The following is a 17,345-nucleotide window of genomic DNA, read 5'->3' as shown; positions in this document are numbered from 1 at the left end:
AAGGAACATTCTTCTCACTGATCACCAATGTAAGGAACATTCTTCCCACTGATCACCAATGTAAGGAGCCAATTCCACTCACTTCCTGCTTTGGTCACTTCTGTTTTTGCATATAACAGATTTTATACCCCTTCCTGTCCAAACCAGCTCATAAACCCTCGCCACCCCCTTGTATGTTCTCATTGGAGATTGTTCCAGGGTGCACCATCTATGGACTCCTCTGCCTTTTAAAACTTGAAACCACAAGTTGATCAGCAAAGCTGCGGGTGCGCAGACCATATGGTGGGCCTGCAGGTGTGCGGGGGATGAGGTGGACCTTGATGTTCAGGGGGGATAAGGCCGACCTGCATGTGAGCAAGGGATATGGCGTGCCTGCGGGTGCGTGGGGAATATGGCATGAATGTGGGTGCGTGGAGGATGAGGTGTGCCTGCGGGTGCGTGGGGGATATGGCGTTCCTGCGGGTGCATTGGTGGGGGGTATGGCATGCCTGCAGGTGCGCAGGGAATATGGTGTGCATGTGGGTGCGTGGGGGATAAGTGCCTTTTGGTACACAGAGGATATGGTTGGCCTGCGGGGGGATGAGGCGGCCTTCATGTGCGCGGTCGATAAGGTGTGCCTGCGGGTACGCAGGGGATAAGTCCAACCTGCACATGCACGGGGGATATGGCGGACCTGCAGGTGCACGGGGGGGGGGGTGAGGCGAGCCTTCATGTGCGCGGGCGATAAGGCGTGCCTGCGGGTGCGCGGGGGATGAGGCGTGCCTGCGGGTGCGCGGGGGATGAGGCGTGCCTGCGGGTGCGCGGGGGATGAGGCGTGCCTGCGGGTACGCGGGGGATGAGGCGTGCCTGCGGGTGCGCGGGGGATGAGGCGGGCCTTCATGTGTGGGGGAATAAGGCGTGCCTGCGGGTACGCGGGGGATAAGGCCGACCTGCACATGCACGGGTCATAAGGCGTGCCTGCGGGTGCGCAGGGGTTGAGACAGGCCTTCATGTGCATGGGAATAAGGCGTGCCTGCGGGCACATGGGGGATAGGGCCGACCTGCACATGCACAGGGGATATGGCGGGCCTGTGGGTGCGCTAGAGATGAAGCGGGCCTTCATGTGCGTGGTCGATAAGGTGTGTCTGCGGGTGCGCGTGGGATAAGGTGCGCCTGTGGGTGCCCGGGTGATATGGCAGGCCTGCGGGTGCCCGGGTGATATGGCAGGCCTGCGGGTGTGTGGGGGATACAGCAGGCCTGCGGGTGTGTGGGGGATACGGCAGGCCTGCGGGTGTGTGGGTAAATAAGGCGTGCCAGCGGGTACGCGGGAGATAAAGCGTGAAAGCGCACTTGCGGGCACGCGGGGGACGAGGCATGAAGGCGTGCCTGCGGGATGAGGTGTGAAGGCGTACCTGCCCGTGCCCAGTGGATTATGTGCCCCTCTGCAGGGTATAAGGTGTGCCAGCATATGAGCGGTATCTCTCCCTGTGCAAGAACCCAGAAGCAGCAGAAATTTGAAGATGGCAGAGTGGCAGGAGGAGATCTTCGGCTGCATGGAAGACTACGCTGGACTCAATGGACCAGTGAGCATTTTTTTTTTTTTTTTATGCCAGCTCAGATATGACTCAATCCATGTAAATCCTGATGCCCGCGCAGTTCTTGGATGCGGTTGCAAATGTCTGACGCGGATCAGCCTCCTACCTTGTGACTCACTACAAAGTTAAAATGTACAATCTGAGCACTGGGGGAGGGGAGACCGGAAAGGCTTCCTCTTCCTTCTACAAAGTTACAGTGTACAGTCTGATCACTGGGGGGGGGGGGGGGGAGAGACTGAGGAAATGCTTCCTCCTGCCTGCAGCAGAGTAATGATTTCATCTCAGCCGTGAGCTGGATTTAACCCTTTGCCTACTATGCCGTTTCTAAACGCACCTTGCTAGAGAAGCGGTTAGAGTATATTAGTGCTGTAAACCTTTTGGCACAGAACGGCGCAGCAGAGCGCCCCGTATCCCAGATAACGCAAACGCGGAGATGCGAGGATCGCCCCCCTCCCTGAAAATGAATAGATGTGATAACGGCACATTTATTACCCTCACAAACTGGCTGGGACCGATCGCTCTCCCGTGCAGCCTGATAACTGCTGCGCTATTGATTTGTGTAAAACAATCCGGAGAATTTATCCGTTCAATAGATCGCTGAAGGGCCCGCGCCATCCCTCCATACAAATGGAGAAAATAAAAGCCGCTGCGCTCCCCCTGCGGGAATGAGGGGGGGGTGGAATTGTTTTCTTTGTCTTGCAGGAAAAAAAACAACATCGCCGTCTGGATAAACGGTAAACCGTGTTACAGGCCGAGCGATCCGGTGCAAGAATTATATGGGGGGGGACATCTGTGCCCACCCACTGAGGGCCGGTACATGCCTGATGAAGGGGGGTCCTGCGTGGCTCGAAACTTCCCTTTCTGCTGTAATGATGTCATAGCTGGTTAAAGTTTCGGACCCATTTTTTTTTTTTGGGGGGGGAAATCCCGCGGCGATGTTATTTTCTTTGGCTGTGCACGGCTCCAGCCGGTGTGGTCAGTTCAGCAGCCATTTATAAATACAGCCATCTCTACAGGAATGTGTGCGTTGGGAGTATTGCATTGGAAGTTCTTGAAGCTGAACCGCCACCTTCCCCTCTTTTGTTCCCAGGATAGGAGAAGGTAATGAGTATTTAAGCAAGGAGGGGCTTTGGAGATAAGTAGAGGGGGAGGTGTTCTGTAGTCCGGCCAGGGGAGAACTGGTCAGGGCTGAAAACACGGCTTGGGATTTCAGTACAGGGTTGTCGGCTCAGACAGGAAGTTGGGAGCTCACTGGATTTCCGGCTGATCAATAGGTCTTTGAAGCACTGATTATCTCTGCCAATCAGTGCCTCCCCCACCAGCAGGTATAGCGGTCATAAATGGGATGGTCCACAGTGTGCCTAACGTAAGCGCCTCATAATCCACTTTCCGTGATCAGTGAGCCCCGAAATGTTATCCGTTTGGGAAGGTCACACCTATTCAGTTTATGGATAGACTGCCACCTCTGTCCCCCAAATTGGGCCCAATTAGCCGTTTTCCCTCCCCCCGGTGTCATGTGACTCGTTGGTGTTACAAGCTCTCAGGTGTGAATGGGGAGCAGGTGTGTTAAATTCGGTGTTATCGCTCTCACTCTCTCATACTTAGTGGGTGGCACAGTGGTGTGGTGGTTAGTACTCGCGCCTAGCAGTAAAAAGGGTCGCTGGTTCGAATCCCAACCACAACGCTACCTGCCTGGAGTTTGCATGTTCTCCCTGTGCCTGCGTGGGCCTCCTCCGGGTCGTCCGGTTTCCTCCCACACTCCAAAGACATGCGGGTAGGTTAATTGGTTTCTGTCCAAAAGTGGCCCTAGTATATGAATGTGGACCTTGGATTGTGGGCTCCTTGAGGGTAGGGAATGATGTGAGTGTGCAATGTACAGGGATAGGGACAATTGTAGACACTCACTCAGGTTGAACTGGATGGACTGGTGTCTTTATTCAGCCTTACTAACTATGTAACTATACTGGTCACTGGAAGTTCAGCATGGCACCTCATGGCAAAGAACTCTCTGAGGATCTGAAAAAAAAAAAAGAATTGTTGCTCTACATAAAGATGGCCTAGGCCAGTGATGGTGAACCTCGGCACCCCGGATGTTTTGGAACTACATTTCCCATGATGCTCAACTTCACCGCAGAGCGCATGAGCCTCATGGGAAATGTAGTTCCAAAACATCTGGGGTGCCAAGGTTTGCCATCACTGCCCTAGGCTATAAGAAGATTGTCAAGACTCTGAAACTGAGCTGCAGCACGGTGGCCAAGACCATACAGCGGTATAACAGGACAGGTTCCACTCAGAACAGGCCTCGCCATGGTCCACCAAAGAAGTTGAGGTCACGTGCTCAGCGTCATATCCAGAGGTTGTCTTTGAGAAATAGACCTATGAATGCTGCCAGCATTGCTGCAGAGGTTGTAGGGGTGGGGGGTCAGCCTGTCAGTGCTCAGACCATACGCCGCACACTGCATCAAATTGGTCTGCATGGCTGTCATCCCAGAAGGAAGCCTCTTCTAAAGATGATGCACAAGAAAGACCACAAACAGTTTGCTGAAGACAAGCAGACTAAGGACATGGATTACTGGAACCATGTCCTGTGGTCTGATGAGACCAAGATAAACGTATTTGGTGTCAGATGGTGACAAGCGTGTGTGGGGGCAACCAGGTGAGGAGGACAAAGACAAGTGTGTTTTGCCTACAGACAAACATGGTGGTGGGGGTGTCATGGTCTGGGGCTGCATGAGTGCTGCCGGCACTGGGGGGGCTACAGATCATTGAGGGGACCATGAATGCCAACATGTACTGTGACATACTGAAGCAGAGCATGATCCCCTCCCTTCAGAGACTGGACCGCAGGGCAGTATTCCAACATGATAACCACCCCAAACACACCTCCAACACCACCACTGCCTTGCTAAAGAAGCTGAGGGTAAAGGTGATGGACTGGCCAAGCATGTCTCCAGATCTAAACACTATTGATCATCTGTGGGACATCCTCAAACGGAAGGTGGAGGAGCGCAAGGTCTCCAACATCCACCAGCTCTGTGATGTCATCATGGAGGAGGGGAAGAGGACTCCAGTACCAACCTGTGAAGCTCTGGTGACCTCCATGCCCAAGAGGGTTAAGACAGTGCTGGAAAATAATGGAGGCCACACAAAATATTGACACTTTGGGGCCCAATTTGGACATTTTCACTTAAGGGGTGTACTGACTTTTGTTGCCAGCGGTTTAGACATTAATGGCTGTGTTGAGTTATTTTGAGGGAACAGCAAATTTACAAATTTGCGGGGACCACCCTAGTAAGCGCAGAGGGTCGGGTAGGTAGCAGTTAACTCTTGCAATGCAAAGGGGCTGCAAGGGAGGAAGGAGTTCTGCTTTAAAGTATAAACTCCAAGGGGCTATAATATAGACAAATCAGTGCAGCTCTGTTATCACCAATACTTCATTAAATGGATGTTTTATTAATCGTGTCGAGTTACTTCAATGTGGCCTGGTATCACCCTCTTACAGCAGAGCTCAGACTGAAAGAGAAGGAAGCAGCCCTGCATTGGTCCTGATGACCACTGGAGTGTAGGGGCAGAGAGGCTGCAGGGAGCCGGTTGGTTTTTCTATGGTGCAAGGAGCAGGCTGATAGAAGAGGAGAGCAGAGTGACAGAGAGAGAAGCACTCATCACTCTGTTGCTTCTCCTTTTCATGGGCAAGACAAAGGGTGGAGGAGGGGAGGGGGCTAGCAAATGAAAGTGCAACTGCAGCAGACAAAGATGAGGTCCCCGTGCCTCATCGACAGGGTTTGCTCGGTGTGTGTGCGGCGGAGCTGTGTGAATCTCAAGACTGAATGGACAGGAATACAATACTCCTTTTACCTGTGTGGTGCTCTCTGAAGAGCGATCCACATTTAGGTTGCTCTTCGGAGTGTATTTGACAGCCTGTGAGGAGGTGTTGTATCACCTCCCCCACCACCTGCTTTAACCCCGTGACCCCTGTGTTAGAGGGCTGCAAACGCCCACGTTGCGCGCTCTCAAAGAGCAGCCCCCCCCCCCCCCCCTCACTTGAATGAGTCAACATTCGGCGGGGCTCTCTGAATCAGCAGTAGAGACGCCGACTGTCATATCCTGAAATTGAGAAACTGTCTCGACCTCCAGTCGGCCGGAGTTAACCCCATCCAACTGTCTCAACAGAAATGGGAGGTTGTGATTCCTGGGCTGTCCGAGGAGGGGTGGGAGGAGGCCTTCGGGACCTCATCGGGTCCAACGATCGATAATACCCAGTTTAAATTCATCTACCAGTTGCATTACACTCCAGCCAGGTTGGCCCCCGAATGGGGTTTGATTCTGAACCCTGGTGGGGCCCCTTAGTGGCATGGGGCCCTCGGGCAGTGCCCGAATGGTCAGTCCGCCCCTGGATGTGGGTCTACAGATGCGGAGTATTTGGGTATGTTTTGGTCCTGTCCTGCTCTATCGGTATATTGGAAGGACGTGTTTTGCTTTTTTTTTTTTTTGACAACTTACCATTACCTCGTACTCCTGATGTCGGCCTACTGGGCGTGTTGGATGACTTCATACACAGGACCCATGCACCCCGCGCTCTTGTGCGTATATTATTATTATTCTATGCCAGGAAACTCATTTTGTTGCAGTGGAAGGCGGCCTCTGCTGCGGATATCCAAACGTTTTATCGCATTGGTGCATGAAGTTGTACCCGTCTTCAAACTTCTATACAATGGCGGGGCCTGCCCAAAGAAGTGTTATGAGGTCTGGCAACCCTGGATTGATATCGCTGATTCCTTTCCGGAGTGGCATTCCGCTCTCCCAACCGTATAATGGGCAACTGACTTCTGCTTAAGTTATTAGTCAGCCAATCCCCAGACGACGTCCTTTTCTGACGAAACGCAGCGTAGGGAGGTTCTTACGTTCCGACGTCATGTCCAAAGAAGTGTTATGAAGTCTGGCAACCCTGGATTGATATCGCTGATTCCTTTCGGAGTGGCACTCCACTCTCCCAACAGTATAATGGGCAACTGACTTCTGCTTAAGTTATTAGTCAGCCAATCCCCAGACGACGTCCTTTTCTGACAAAACGCCACGTAGGGAGGTGCTTGCATTCTGACGTCATGCCCAAAGAAGTGTTATGAGGTCTGGCAACCCTGGATTGATATCGCTGATTCCTTTCCGGAGTGGCACTCCGCTCTCCCAACTGTATAATGGGCAACTGACTTCTGCTTAAGTTATTAGTCAGCCAATCCCCAGACGACGTCCTTTTCTGACGAAACGCAGCGTAGGGAGGTTCTTACGTTCCGACGTCATGCCCAAAGAAGTGTTATGAGGTCTGGCAACTCTGGATTGATATCGCTGATTCCTTTCGGAGTGGCACTCCCCTCTCCCAACAGTATAATGGGCAACTGACTTCTGCTTAAGTTATTAGTCAGCCAATCCCCAGATGACGTCCTTTTCTGACGAAACGCCACATAGGGAGGTGCTTGCATTCTGACGTCATGCCCAAAGAAGTGTTATGAGGTCTGGCAACCCGGGATTGATATCGCTGATTCCTTTCCGGAGTGGCACTCCGCTCTCCCAACCGTATAATGGGCAACTGACTTCTGCTTAAGTTATTAGTCAGCCAATCCCCAGACGGCGTCCTTTTGTGACAAAACGCAGCGGAGGGAGGTGCTTGCGTTCCGACGTCATCGCGTTTTGCTCTTTGGAGGTGTTGGTTTACGGCGGACAGCGCACAGTGGAGAGCGTTATGGGACTAAACACTAACTAAACACTGCGCATAATCGTGATTTTTTTTTTCCTGTAAGTGCAATTTGTTTGAGTTTATTACATTTTATCGAAATACTACACAGTGGGAGTTTTTATTGTTTATACCCTCTGAGTAATACCGATCCAGGATCAACTATACTGCGATATAGGTTTTTTTTGGGAGAACGAATTCCCTGGGCTTGCTGAGACTTTGGAGTCGGTAAGGAGAATATTTGTCCACTTTTGGGTGTCTTGCTATTTGGAGAAGGGACTTAATTTTCACAGATCTTCGTTGTTAGTGCCTTCCAATCACAGGTACTCTTTAATATCTCTTTCTCAGTATATGCATTATTGATGAGGTGTGAACTTACGTTACGTTTTTGTGTCTACTAGTCATTGACCTTGTTGTTGCGACACCATGGGGCTGCTGCCCCTTTCTGGCCATCCAGTAAAGTTAGTGTCTTCCAATAACAGGTATTCTTTAATATCTTGTTATCAATATATACATTGTTATTAGAGAGGTGTGAACTTTGTTACTTTTTTGTTTTTGTTTTTTTGTCTACCAGTCCAGTTCTTGGCCTTGTTGGTGCTGCACCGGTGCACCGGGGGCTGCTGCCCCTTTCTGGCCATCCAGTTAGGTTGGTGCCTTCCAATAACAGGTGCTCTTTAATATCTCATTATCAATATATACATTTTTTATTAGAGAGGTGTGAACTTTGTTACTTTTTTTTGTTTTGTCTACCAGTCCAGTTCTTGGCCTTGTTGGTGTGGCACTAGGGGCCGCTGCCCCTTCTGGTCACCTACTAAAGTTAGTGCCTTCCAAAGACGGTTCCTCTATATTTTATTAGCAATATATATTATATACTATTTATATATATATATATATACTATATTGCTATTAAAGAGGTGTCAACTTTGTTACTTTTTTGTATCTACCAGTCCTTGGCCTTGTTATTGCGGCACCATGGGGCTGCTGCCCCTTTCTGGCCATCTAGTTAAGTTAGTGTCTTCCAATAACAGGTGCTCTTTAATATCTCGTTATCAATATATACATTGTTATTAGAGAGGTGCGAACTTTGTTACTTTTTTTTGTTTACCCGTCCTTGGCCTTGTTGGTGCAGCACCAGGGGCTGCTGCCCCTTTCTGCTCACCTTCTGGTCATTGTTAATACCTTTCTGATGACAGGTACTCTTTAATATTTCATAACTATCGATATATACATTGTTATTAGAGAGGTGCAAACTTTGTTACTTTTTTTTTTTTTGTCTACCAGTCCTAGGCCTTGTTGGTGCGGCACCAGGTGCCACTGCCCCTTTTTGGCCATACGGTTAAGTTACTGCTTTCCAATCACAGGTACTCTTTAATATCTCTTCAGCACCAAAGACTGTTACTCTATGATATCTCATTAGCAATATATACATTGTTATTAGAGAGGTATGAACTTTGTTACTTTTTCTTTCTTTTGTCTACCAGTCCAGTTCTTGGCCTTGTTGGTGCTGCATCGGGGGCTGCTGCCCCTTTCTGGCCACCTAGTTAGGTTAGTGTCATTCCGATGAGAGCTGCTTTTTAATACCTCTTTCTCAATATATACATTGTTATTAACGAGGTGTGAACTTTGTTACTTTTTTTTTTTTGTTTGTTTGTTTACCCGTCCTTGGCATTGTTGGTGCGTCACCAGGGGCTACTGCCCCTTTCTGGTCACCTAATTAGGGTTAATAGCATTCTGATGACAGGTACTCTTTAATATTTCATTATCGATATGTACATTGTTATTAGAGAGGTGCAAAGTTTAAGTTTTATTTTTTGTTGCCTACCAGCCCTTGGCCTTGTTGGTGCGGCACCAGGGGCCGCTGCCCCTTTTTGGCCATACAGTTAAGTTACTGCCTTCCAATCACAGGTACTCTTTGATATCTCTTCGGCACCGAAGATGGTTACTCTATGATATCTCGTTGGCAATATACACATTGTTATTAGAGAGGTGCGAACTTTGTTACTTTTTTCTTTCTTTTGTCTTAAAGTCCAGTTCTTGGCCTTGTTGGTGCTGCACCGGGGGCTGCTGCCCCTTTCTGGTCACCTAGTTAGGTTAGCGTCATTACAATGACAGGTACTCTTTAATATTTCATTATCGATATATACATTGTTATTAGAGAGGTGCGAACTTTGTTACTTTTTTTTCTGTCTACCAGTCCTTGGCCTTGTTGGTGCGGCACCAGGGGCCGCTGCCCCTTTTTTGGCCATCCAGTTAAGTTACTGCCTTCCAATCACAGGTACCCTTTAATACAGTGGTGTGAAAAAGTGTTTGCCCCCTTCCTCATTTCCTGTTTCTTTGCATGTTTGTCACACTTAAGTGTTTCGGAACATCAAACCAATTTAAACAATAGTCAAGGACAACACAAGTAAACACAAAATGCAATTTGTAAATGAAGGTGTTTATTATTAAAGGTGAAAAAAAATCCAAACCATCATGGCCCTGTGTGAAAAAGTGATTGCCCCCTAAACCTAATAACTGGTTGGGCCACCCTTAGCAGCAACAACTGCAACCAATCGTTTGCGATAACGTGCAATGAGGCTTTTACAGCGTCCTGGAGGAATTTTGGCCCACTCATCTTTGCAGAATTGTCCTAATTCAGTTACATTAGAGGGTTTTCGAGCATGAACGGCCTTTTTAAGGTCATACCACAACATCTCAATAGGATTCAGGTCAGGACTTTGGCTAGGCCACTCCAAAGTCTTCATTTTGTTTTTCTTCAGCCATTCGGTGGTGGACTTGCTGGTGTGTTTAGGATCATTGTCCTGCTGCAGAACCCAAGTTGGTTTCAGCTTGAGTACACGAACAGATGGTCGGACATTCTCCTTCAGGATCTCTTGGTAGACAGCCGAATTCATAGTTCCTTTTATCACGGCAAGTCTTCCAGGTCCTGAAGCAGCAAAACAGCCCCAGACCATCACACTACCACCACCATATTTTACTGTTGGTATAATGTTCTTTTTATGAAATGCAGTGTTCCTTCTACGCCAGATATACTTGGACACACACCTTCCAAAGAGTTCCACTTTTGTCTCATCGGTCCACAGAATGTTGTCCCAAAAGTCTTGGGGATCATCAAGATGTGTTGTGGAGAAATTGAGACGAGCTTTGATGTTCTTTTTGCTCAGCAGTGGTTTTCTCCTTGGAACTCTGCCATGCAGGCCATTTTTGCCCAGTCTTTTCCTGATGGTGGAGGCATGAACGCTGACCTTAACTGAGGCAAGTGAGGCCTGCAGTTCCTTGGACGTTGTTGTGGGGTCTTTTGTGACCTCTTGGATGAGTCGTCGCTGCGCTCTTGGGGTAATTTTGGGCGGCCGGCCACTCCTGGGAAGGTTCACCACTGTTCCATGTCTTCGCCATTTGTGGATAATGGCTCTCACTGTGGTTCGCTGGATTCCCAAAGCTTTGGAAATGGCTTTATAACCCTTTCCAGACTGATAGATCTCAATTACTTTCTTTCTCAATTGTTCCTGAATTTCTTTGGGTCTCGGCATGATGTGTAGCTTTTAAGGATCTTCTGGTGGACCTTACTGTGTCAAGCAGCTCCTATTTAAGTGATGCCTTGATTGTGAACAGGTGTGGCAATAATCAGGCCTGGGTGTGGCTAGAGAAATTGAACTCAGGTGTGGACAACCACAGTTATAGTATGTTTTAACAAGGGGGGCAATCACTTTTTCACACAGGGCCATGATGGTTTGGATTTTTTTTCACCTTTAATAATAAACACCTATATTTACAAATTGCATTTTGTGTTTACTTGTGTTGTCCTTGACTATTGTTTAAATTGGTTTGATGTTCCGAAACACTTAAGTGTGACAAACATGCAAAGGAACAGGAAATGAGGAAGGGGGCAAACACTTTTTCACACCACTGTATCTCTTCAGCACCGAAGACTGTTACTCTATGATATCTTGTTAGCAATAAACACATTGTTATTAGAGAGCTGTGTTACTTTTTTTTTTGTCTACCAGTCCTTGGCCTTGTTGGTGCGGCACCGGGGGCCGCTGTCCCTTTTTGGCCATACGGTTAACTTAGTGCCTTCCAATCACAGGTACTCTTTGATATCTCTTCGGCACCGAAGATGGTTACTCTATGATATCTCATTAGCAATATATACATTCTTATTAGAGAGGTGTGAACTTTGTTACTTTTTTCTTTCTTTTGTCTACCAGTCCAGTTCTTGGCCTTGTTGGTGCTGCACCGGGGGCTGCTGCCCCTTTCTGGTCACCTAGTTAGGTTAGTGTCATTCCAATGACGGGTACTCTTTAATATTTCATTATCGATATATACATTGTTATTAGAGAGGTGCGAACTTTGTTACTTTTTTTTGTTTTTTTTTTGTCTACCCGTCCTTGGCCTTGTTGGTGCGGCACCAGGGGCCGCTGCCCCTTTTTGGCCATCCAGTTAAGTTACTGCCTTCCAATCACAGGTACTCTTTAATATCTCTTCAGCACCGAAGATTGTTACTCTATGATATCTCGTTAGCAATATACACATTGTTATTCGAGAGCTGTGTTACTTTTTTTGTGTCTAGCGGTCCTTGTTGGCGCGGCACCACTGGGCTGCTGCCCTTTTCTGGCCATCCAGTTAAGTTAGTGCCTTTCCAAAGACAGGTACCCTTTAATATCTCGTTATCAATATATACCTTGTTATTAGAGAGCTGCGAACTTTGCTACTTTTTTTTTTTTGTCTACCAGTCTCTGGCCTTGGCGCGCCACCAGGGCCACGCTGCCCCTTTCCGACCACCTAGTTGGCCTAGTACCTTCCAATGACAGGTACTCTTTAATATCTCATTATCAATATATACATTGTTATTAGAGAGATTGCGAACTTTGTTACATTGTTTTTTTTTTTTGTCTGTGGGGCTTATCGCTCCGCATCCACAACACCCGACACCCTGCGTTCTCACGCTTCTAGCCGTCCTGTTGACAGGATTAAAAAAAAAATAATAATAATTTGTTCAAGGTCACCGCGACCTTGAGCCGTCCGATGTTTCGCCCTTCAGATCTCCGACATACAATCGAGGGGCGCTCCTAACAAGACAATCGCGCAAAGGCTGACCCCTCCGCTCACCCTTGTCCGCTCTCCACACCCTCCACCTCCCCCCCCACCCCGCTCGCCCCGTCTCCCCGGCAACCCTGAGTGCACATCCAGGAAAACTTGATCCTGAGCAGTCCTCCATATCCATACTAACCTGATTATCCCCGCGCAGGGCACTGCCAGCTAATCGAATTACCCCCCTTCTAATGGCGCTGTGGAGTTTGAGTGAGCGCAGAGCACTGAAACATTGTGTATACTTAGTGATAATTAGCCGGGGTTTTGTGTCATTGATTTATAAGGATGCCTGTCTCTCCTTTCTTCTTCTTCTTCCCCCCTCCATATGCTGCCGTGCCAATTTCCAGCCATACGCCGCAAGGAGAACGGCTGGTACGACGAGGAACACCCCCTGGTCTTCCTGTTCCTGGGATCTTCCGGAATAGGTGACGCTTTTCTCTTTTTTTCTCTTTTTTTTTTCTTTTTTTTTTTTATATCTTTAGAATTCTTTATTATTTTATTTTTTTTGTATTTTGAAAAAGCTGCAATATGAGAAAAAAAAATACATCCCTTCCCGTAAATGTGGCGGAGCTCCAAAGAAGGGCCAAACACTGTATATTAAAGAGAGCACAAAGACCATTGAAACATTGGGAACCCCTCATAATGGGCACAGCGGATGTACAGACCCGGAAACTCGGCACAGGGATGGTGGGAACCCCTCATAATGGGCACAGCAGGTGTACAGACCTGGGAACTCAGCACAGGGATGGTGGGAACCCCTCATCATGGGCACAGCGGGTGTACAGACCCGGGAACTCAGCACAGGGATGGTGAGAACCCCTCATAATGGGCACAGCGGGTGTACAGACCCGGGAACTCAGCACAGGGATGGTGGGAACCCCTCATAATGGGCACAGCGGGTGTACAGACCCAGGAACTCAGCACAAGGATGGTGGGAACCCCTCATAATGGGCACAGCGGGTGTACAGACCCGGGAACTCAGCACAGGGATGGTGAGAACCCCTCATAATGGGCACAGCGGGTGTACAGACCTGGGAACTCAGCACAGGGATGGTGGGAACCCCTCATAATGGGCACAGCGGGTGTACAGACCTGGGAACTCAGCACAGGGATGGTGGGAACCCCTCATAATGGGCACAGCAGGTGTACAGACCCGGGAACTCAGCACAGGGATGGTGGGAACCCTTCATAATGGGCACAGCGGGTGTACAGACCCGGGAACTCAGCACAGGGATGGTGGGACCCCTCATAATGGGCACAGCGGGTGTACAGACCCGGGAACTCAGCACAGGGATGGTGAGAACCCCTCATAATGGGCACAGCGGGTGTACAGACCTGGGAACTCAGCACAGGGATGGTGGGAACCCCTCATAATGGGAACAGCAGGTGTACAGACCCGGGAACTCCGCACAGGGATGGTGGGAACCCCTCATAATGGGCACAGCAGGTGTACAGACCCGGGAACTCAGCACAGGGATGCTGGCAACCCCTCATAATGGGCACAGCAGGTGTACAGACCCGGGAACTCAGCACAGGGATGGTGGGAACCCTTCATAATGGGCACAGCGGGTGTACAGACCCGGGAACTCAGCACAGGGATGGTGGGAACCCCTCATAATGGGCACAGCGGGTGTACAGACCCGGGAACTCGGCACAGGGATGGTGGGAACCCCTCATAATGGGCACAGCAGGTGTACAGACCCGGGAACTCGGCACAGGGATGGTGGGAACCCCTCATAATGGGCACAGCGGGTGTACAGACCCGGGAACTCAGCACAGGGATGCTGGCAACCCCTCATAATGGGCACAGCAGGTGTACAGACCCGGGAACTCAGCACAGGGATGGTGGGAACCCTAATAATGGGTACAGCGGGTGTACAGACCCGGGAACTCAGCACAGGGATGGTGGAAACTCCTCATAATGGGCACAGTGGGTACATTGACCCGGCATCCACCAATGAATATTTTAATTCTCTCTTCCACCAGGTAAAACTGAACTGGCCAAGCAGACGGCTCGCTACCTGCACAAAGATGTGAAGAAGGTAATGTCTTTGTCCAGCACTCGGCTCTCTAAGCTGTCACCATCATTATCTGCCTAATAACTGATATTTTCCACAACAAGAGCTCAAATTGAATCTGGCCACACACATTGCAATCCGTTTTTGTACCAGTGTACCATCAGGTCAGTATTATGGGGTCCTGCCTGATCGGATGTAAATCTGGTAGATTGTTCATGAAGGAATATTACTACAGTGTGGGCATGGCTCTAGTAGCAGATTGTACAATCAGACTGTAACATGTACAGTCGGCTTTATGGTCACATGGATGAAAACAAATGATTGTTATGGCAAATATCATGTGATAGTAAACTGAGACCTCTGATTGGTTGTGTGTCCCGTCTCTGACACCTTTTGTTCTCCCCTTGCAGGGATTCATCCGCCTAGATATGTCTGAGTTCCAAGAGAAGCATGAGGTACGCACAGGGGATGGAGGGGTGATGATCACTTCCATTTCAGAGGAAACCCTGACACCTTTGCTCCATGTTCAGGATTTTGGGGGGGGGGGGGGGGTGACAGGGGCACATTGACATGACACCTCCACTCTGGGCTCAAGGGTATGGAGGGGTGTTGGGGGCACATTGCCAATACTGACACCCCCACTCTAGGCACAGGGGGTATAGACGGGTGGGGACGGCACATTGCCAATACTGACACCTCCACTCTAGGCTCCGGGGGTATGGAGGGGTGGTGGGGGCACATTGACAATATTGACACCTCCACTCTAGGCTCAGGGGGTATAGACGGGTGGGGACGGCACATTGCCAATACTGACACCTCCACTCTAGGCTCCGGGGGTATGGAGGGGTGGTGGGGGGAAAATTGACAATATTGACACCCCCACTCTAGGCTCAGGGGATATCGAGGGGGGGTGGGGGCACATTGACAATATTGACACCCCCACTCTAGGCTCAGGGGATATCGAGGGGGGGTGGGGGCACATTGACAATATTGACACCCCCACTCTAGGCTCAGGGGGTATGGAGGGGTGGTGGGGGCACATTGACAATATTGACACCCCCACTCTAGGCTCAGGGGATATGGAGAGGTGGTGGGGGCACATTGACAATATTGACACCCCCACTCTAGGCTCAGGGGGTATGGAGGGATGGTGGTGGCACATTACCAATACTGACACCTCTTCTCTAGGCTCAGGGGGTATGGAGAGATGGTGGTGGCACATTACCAATACTGACACCTCTTCTCTAGGCTCAGGGGGTATGGAGGGATGGTGGTGGCACATTACCAATACTGACACCTCTTCTCTAGGCTCAGGGGGTATGGAGAGATGGTGGTGGCACATTACCAATACTGACACCTCTTCTTTAGGCTCAGGGGGTATGGAGGGATGGTGGTGGCACATTGCCAATACTGACACCCCCGCTCTAGGCTCAGGGGGTATCGACGGGGGGTGGGGGCACATTGACAATATTGACACCCCCACTCTAGGCTCAGGGGGTATGGAGGGGTGGGGACGGCACATTGCCAATACTGACACCCCCACTCTAGGCTCAGGGGGTATCGACGGGGGGTGGGGGCACATTGACAATATTGACACCCCCACTCTAGGCTCAGGGGGTATGGAGGGGTGGGGACGGCACATTGCCAATACTGACACCCCCACTCTAGGCTCAGGGGGTATCGACGGGGGGTGGGGGCACATTGACAATATTGACACCTCCACTCTAGGCTCAGGGGGTATGGAGGGATGGTGGTGGCACATTACCAATACTGACACCTCTTCTCTAGGCTCAGGGGGTATGGAGGGATGGTGGTGGCACATTACCAATACTGACACCCCCACTCTTGGCTCAGGGGTATGGAGGGGTGGGGGCGGCACATTGCCAACACTGACACCGCCACTCTAAGCTCAGTGGGTATGGAGGGGTGGTGGGGGCACATTGCCAATACTGACACCCCCACTCTTGGCTCAGGGGTATGGAGGGGTGGTAGGGGCACATTACCAATACTGACACCTCCACTCTAGGCTCAGAGAGTATGGACGGGGCGCGGGGGCACATTGGCAATACTGACACCCCCACTCTAGGCTCAGGGGGTATGGAGGGGGGTGGGGGAACATTGACATTATTGACACCTCCACTCTAGGCTTGGGGGAAGTGGCGTGGAGGAGGGGGTGATGGGGGCACATTGACAATACTGACACCCCCTCCTAAGACTCAGGGGGAAGGGAGGGAGTCATTGGGGTAGGTTGGCAATCTTGACATTGAATGGGCTGAAGCATATAGTGGGGACAAGACTTATAGGAGGGGAGGGATGAAGGCCACCAACATCTGTACATCATTTGTTACTGTGAAACACATAAAAAATCAGGCTGCACGTTGCCCTTTTTTGTTTTATGTTAAACCTCAATAAACATTATTAGTACTAGACCATGACAATTTGACATGTCCTTCCCCATCATACATGACTCCGCCTCTGATGCATTTCGCCCTTCATATGGTGGCCTCCATACTTCAAGCACTGGGAACCTGGTAGACTGAGGACATCCTGTGAGTAAAGGCTTTCATGGACACACCCCCCCTGAGGGCATCACCACAAAACCCTGCACTTACATAGAGCGATGCAGAGTACAGTGCTCACATCATCTTATTAGCACTGCCATCTCTATCATTGAGGACCAACAAGAAGTCCTCAACATTGGAGCAACCAAAACCAAAAAGAAGCCAGGGGGTGCCTCCACCTTTAACTAAATAGCTGTGTCTCCGGGTCCATTGTTGCCTTGGAGGCTTATACAGCTACTCTACACAGTATGGACAGCACCAGGCTAACCTGCCAGACGGCCGGCTTTGTAGGACGATCCCAGAGTCCCAAGGGGAGAGTCTTCCTGACCTCCTAAGGCCTACTGTGAAAATCCAATAAAAGTCAATGCTCTTTCCT

At 49.9% G+C, this 17,345-nt stretch overlaps 1 protein-coding gene across 2 annotated transcripts in view; it reads left to right on the top strand.

Moving 5' to 3' along the window:
• Positions 1–17,345, top strand: part of CLPB (ClpB family mitochondrial disaggregase) — a 167,940-nt gene that overhangs the window by 109,224 nt on the left and 41,371 nt on the right. For both annotated transcript variants that reach the window (XM_077451127.1, XM_077451126.1), the window contains exons 8-10: positions 12,738–12,815; positions 14,377–14,432; positions 14,819–14,863. In XM_077451127.1, coding sequence (XP_077307253.1) covers positions 12,738–12,815; positions 14,377–14,432; positions 14,819–14,863 — 179 coding nt within the window. The remainder of the gene's footprint in view (positions 1–12,737; positions 12,816–14,376; positions 14,433–14,818; positions 14,864–17,345) is intronic.

The sequence above is a fragment of the Lithobates pipiens genome, unplaced genomic scaffold (assembly GCF_037356315.1).
Source record: "Lithobates pipiens isolate NorthernLeopardFrog02 unplaced genomic scaffold, aLitPip1_a1.2 Scaffold_23, whole genome shotgun sequence".
In the NCBI taxonomy this organism is placed as follows: Eukaryota; Metazoa; Chordata; class Amphibia; order Anura; family Ranidae; genus Lithobates; species Lithobates pipiens.
Note: the sequence above shows the minus strand (reverse complement) of the source record. Positions and strands in the feature narration are given on the sequence as shown.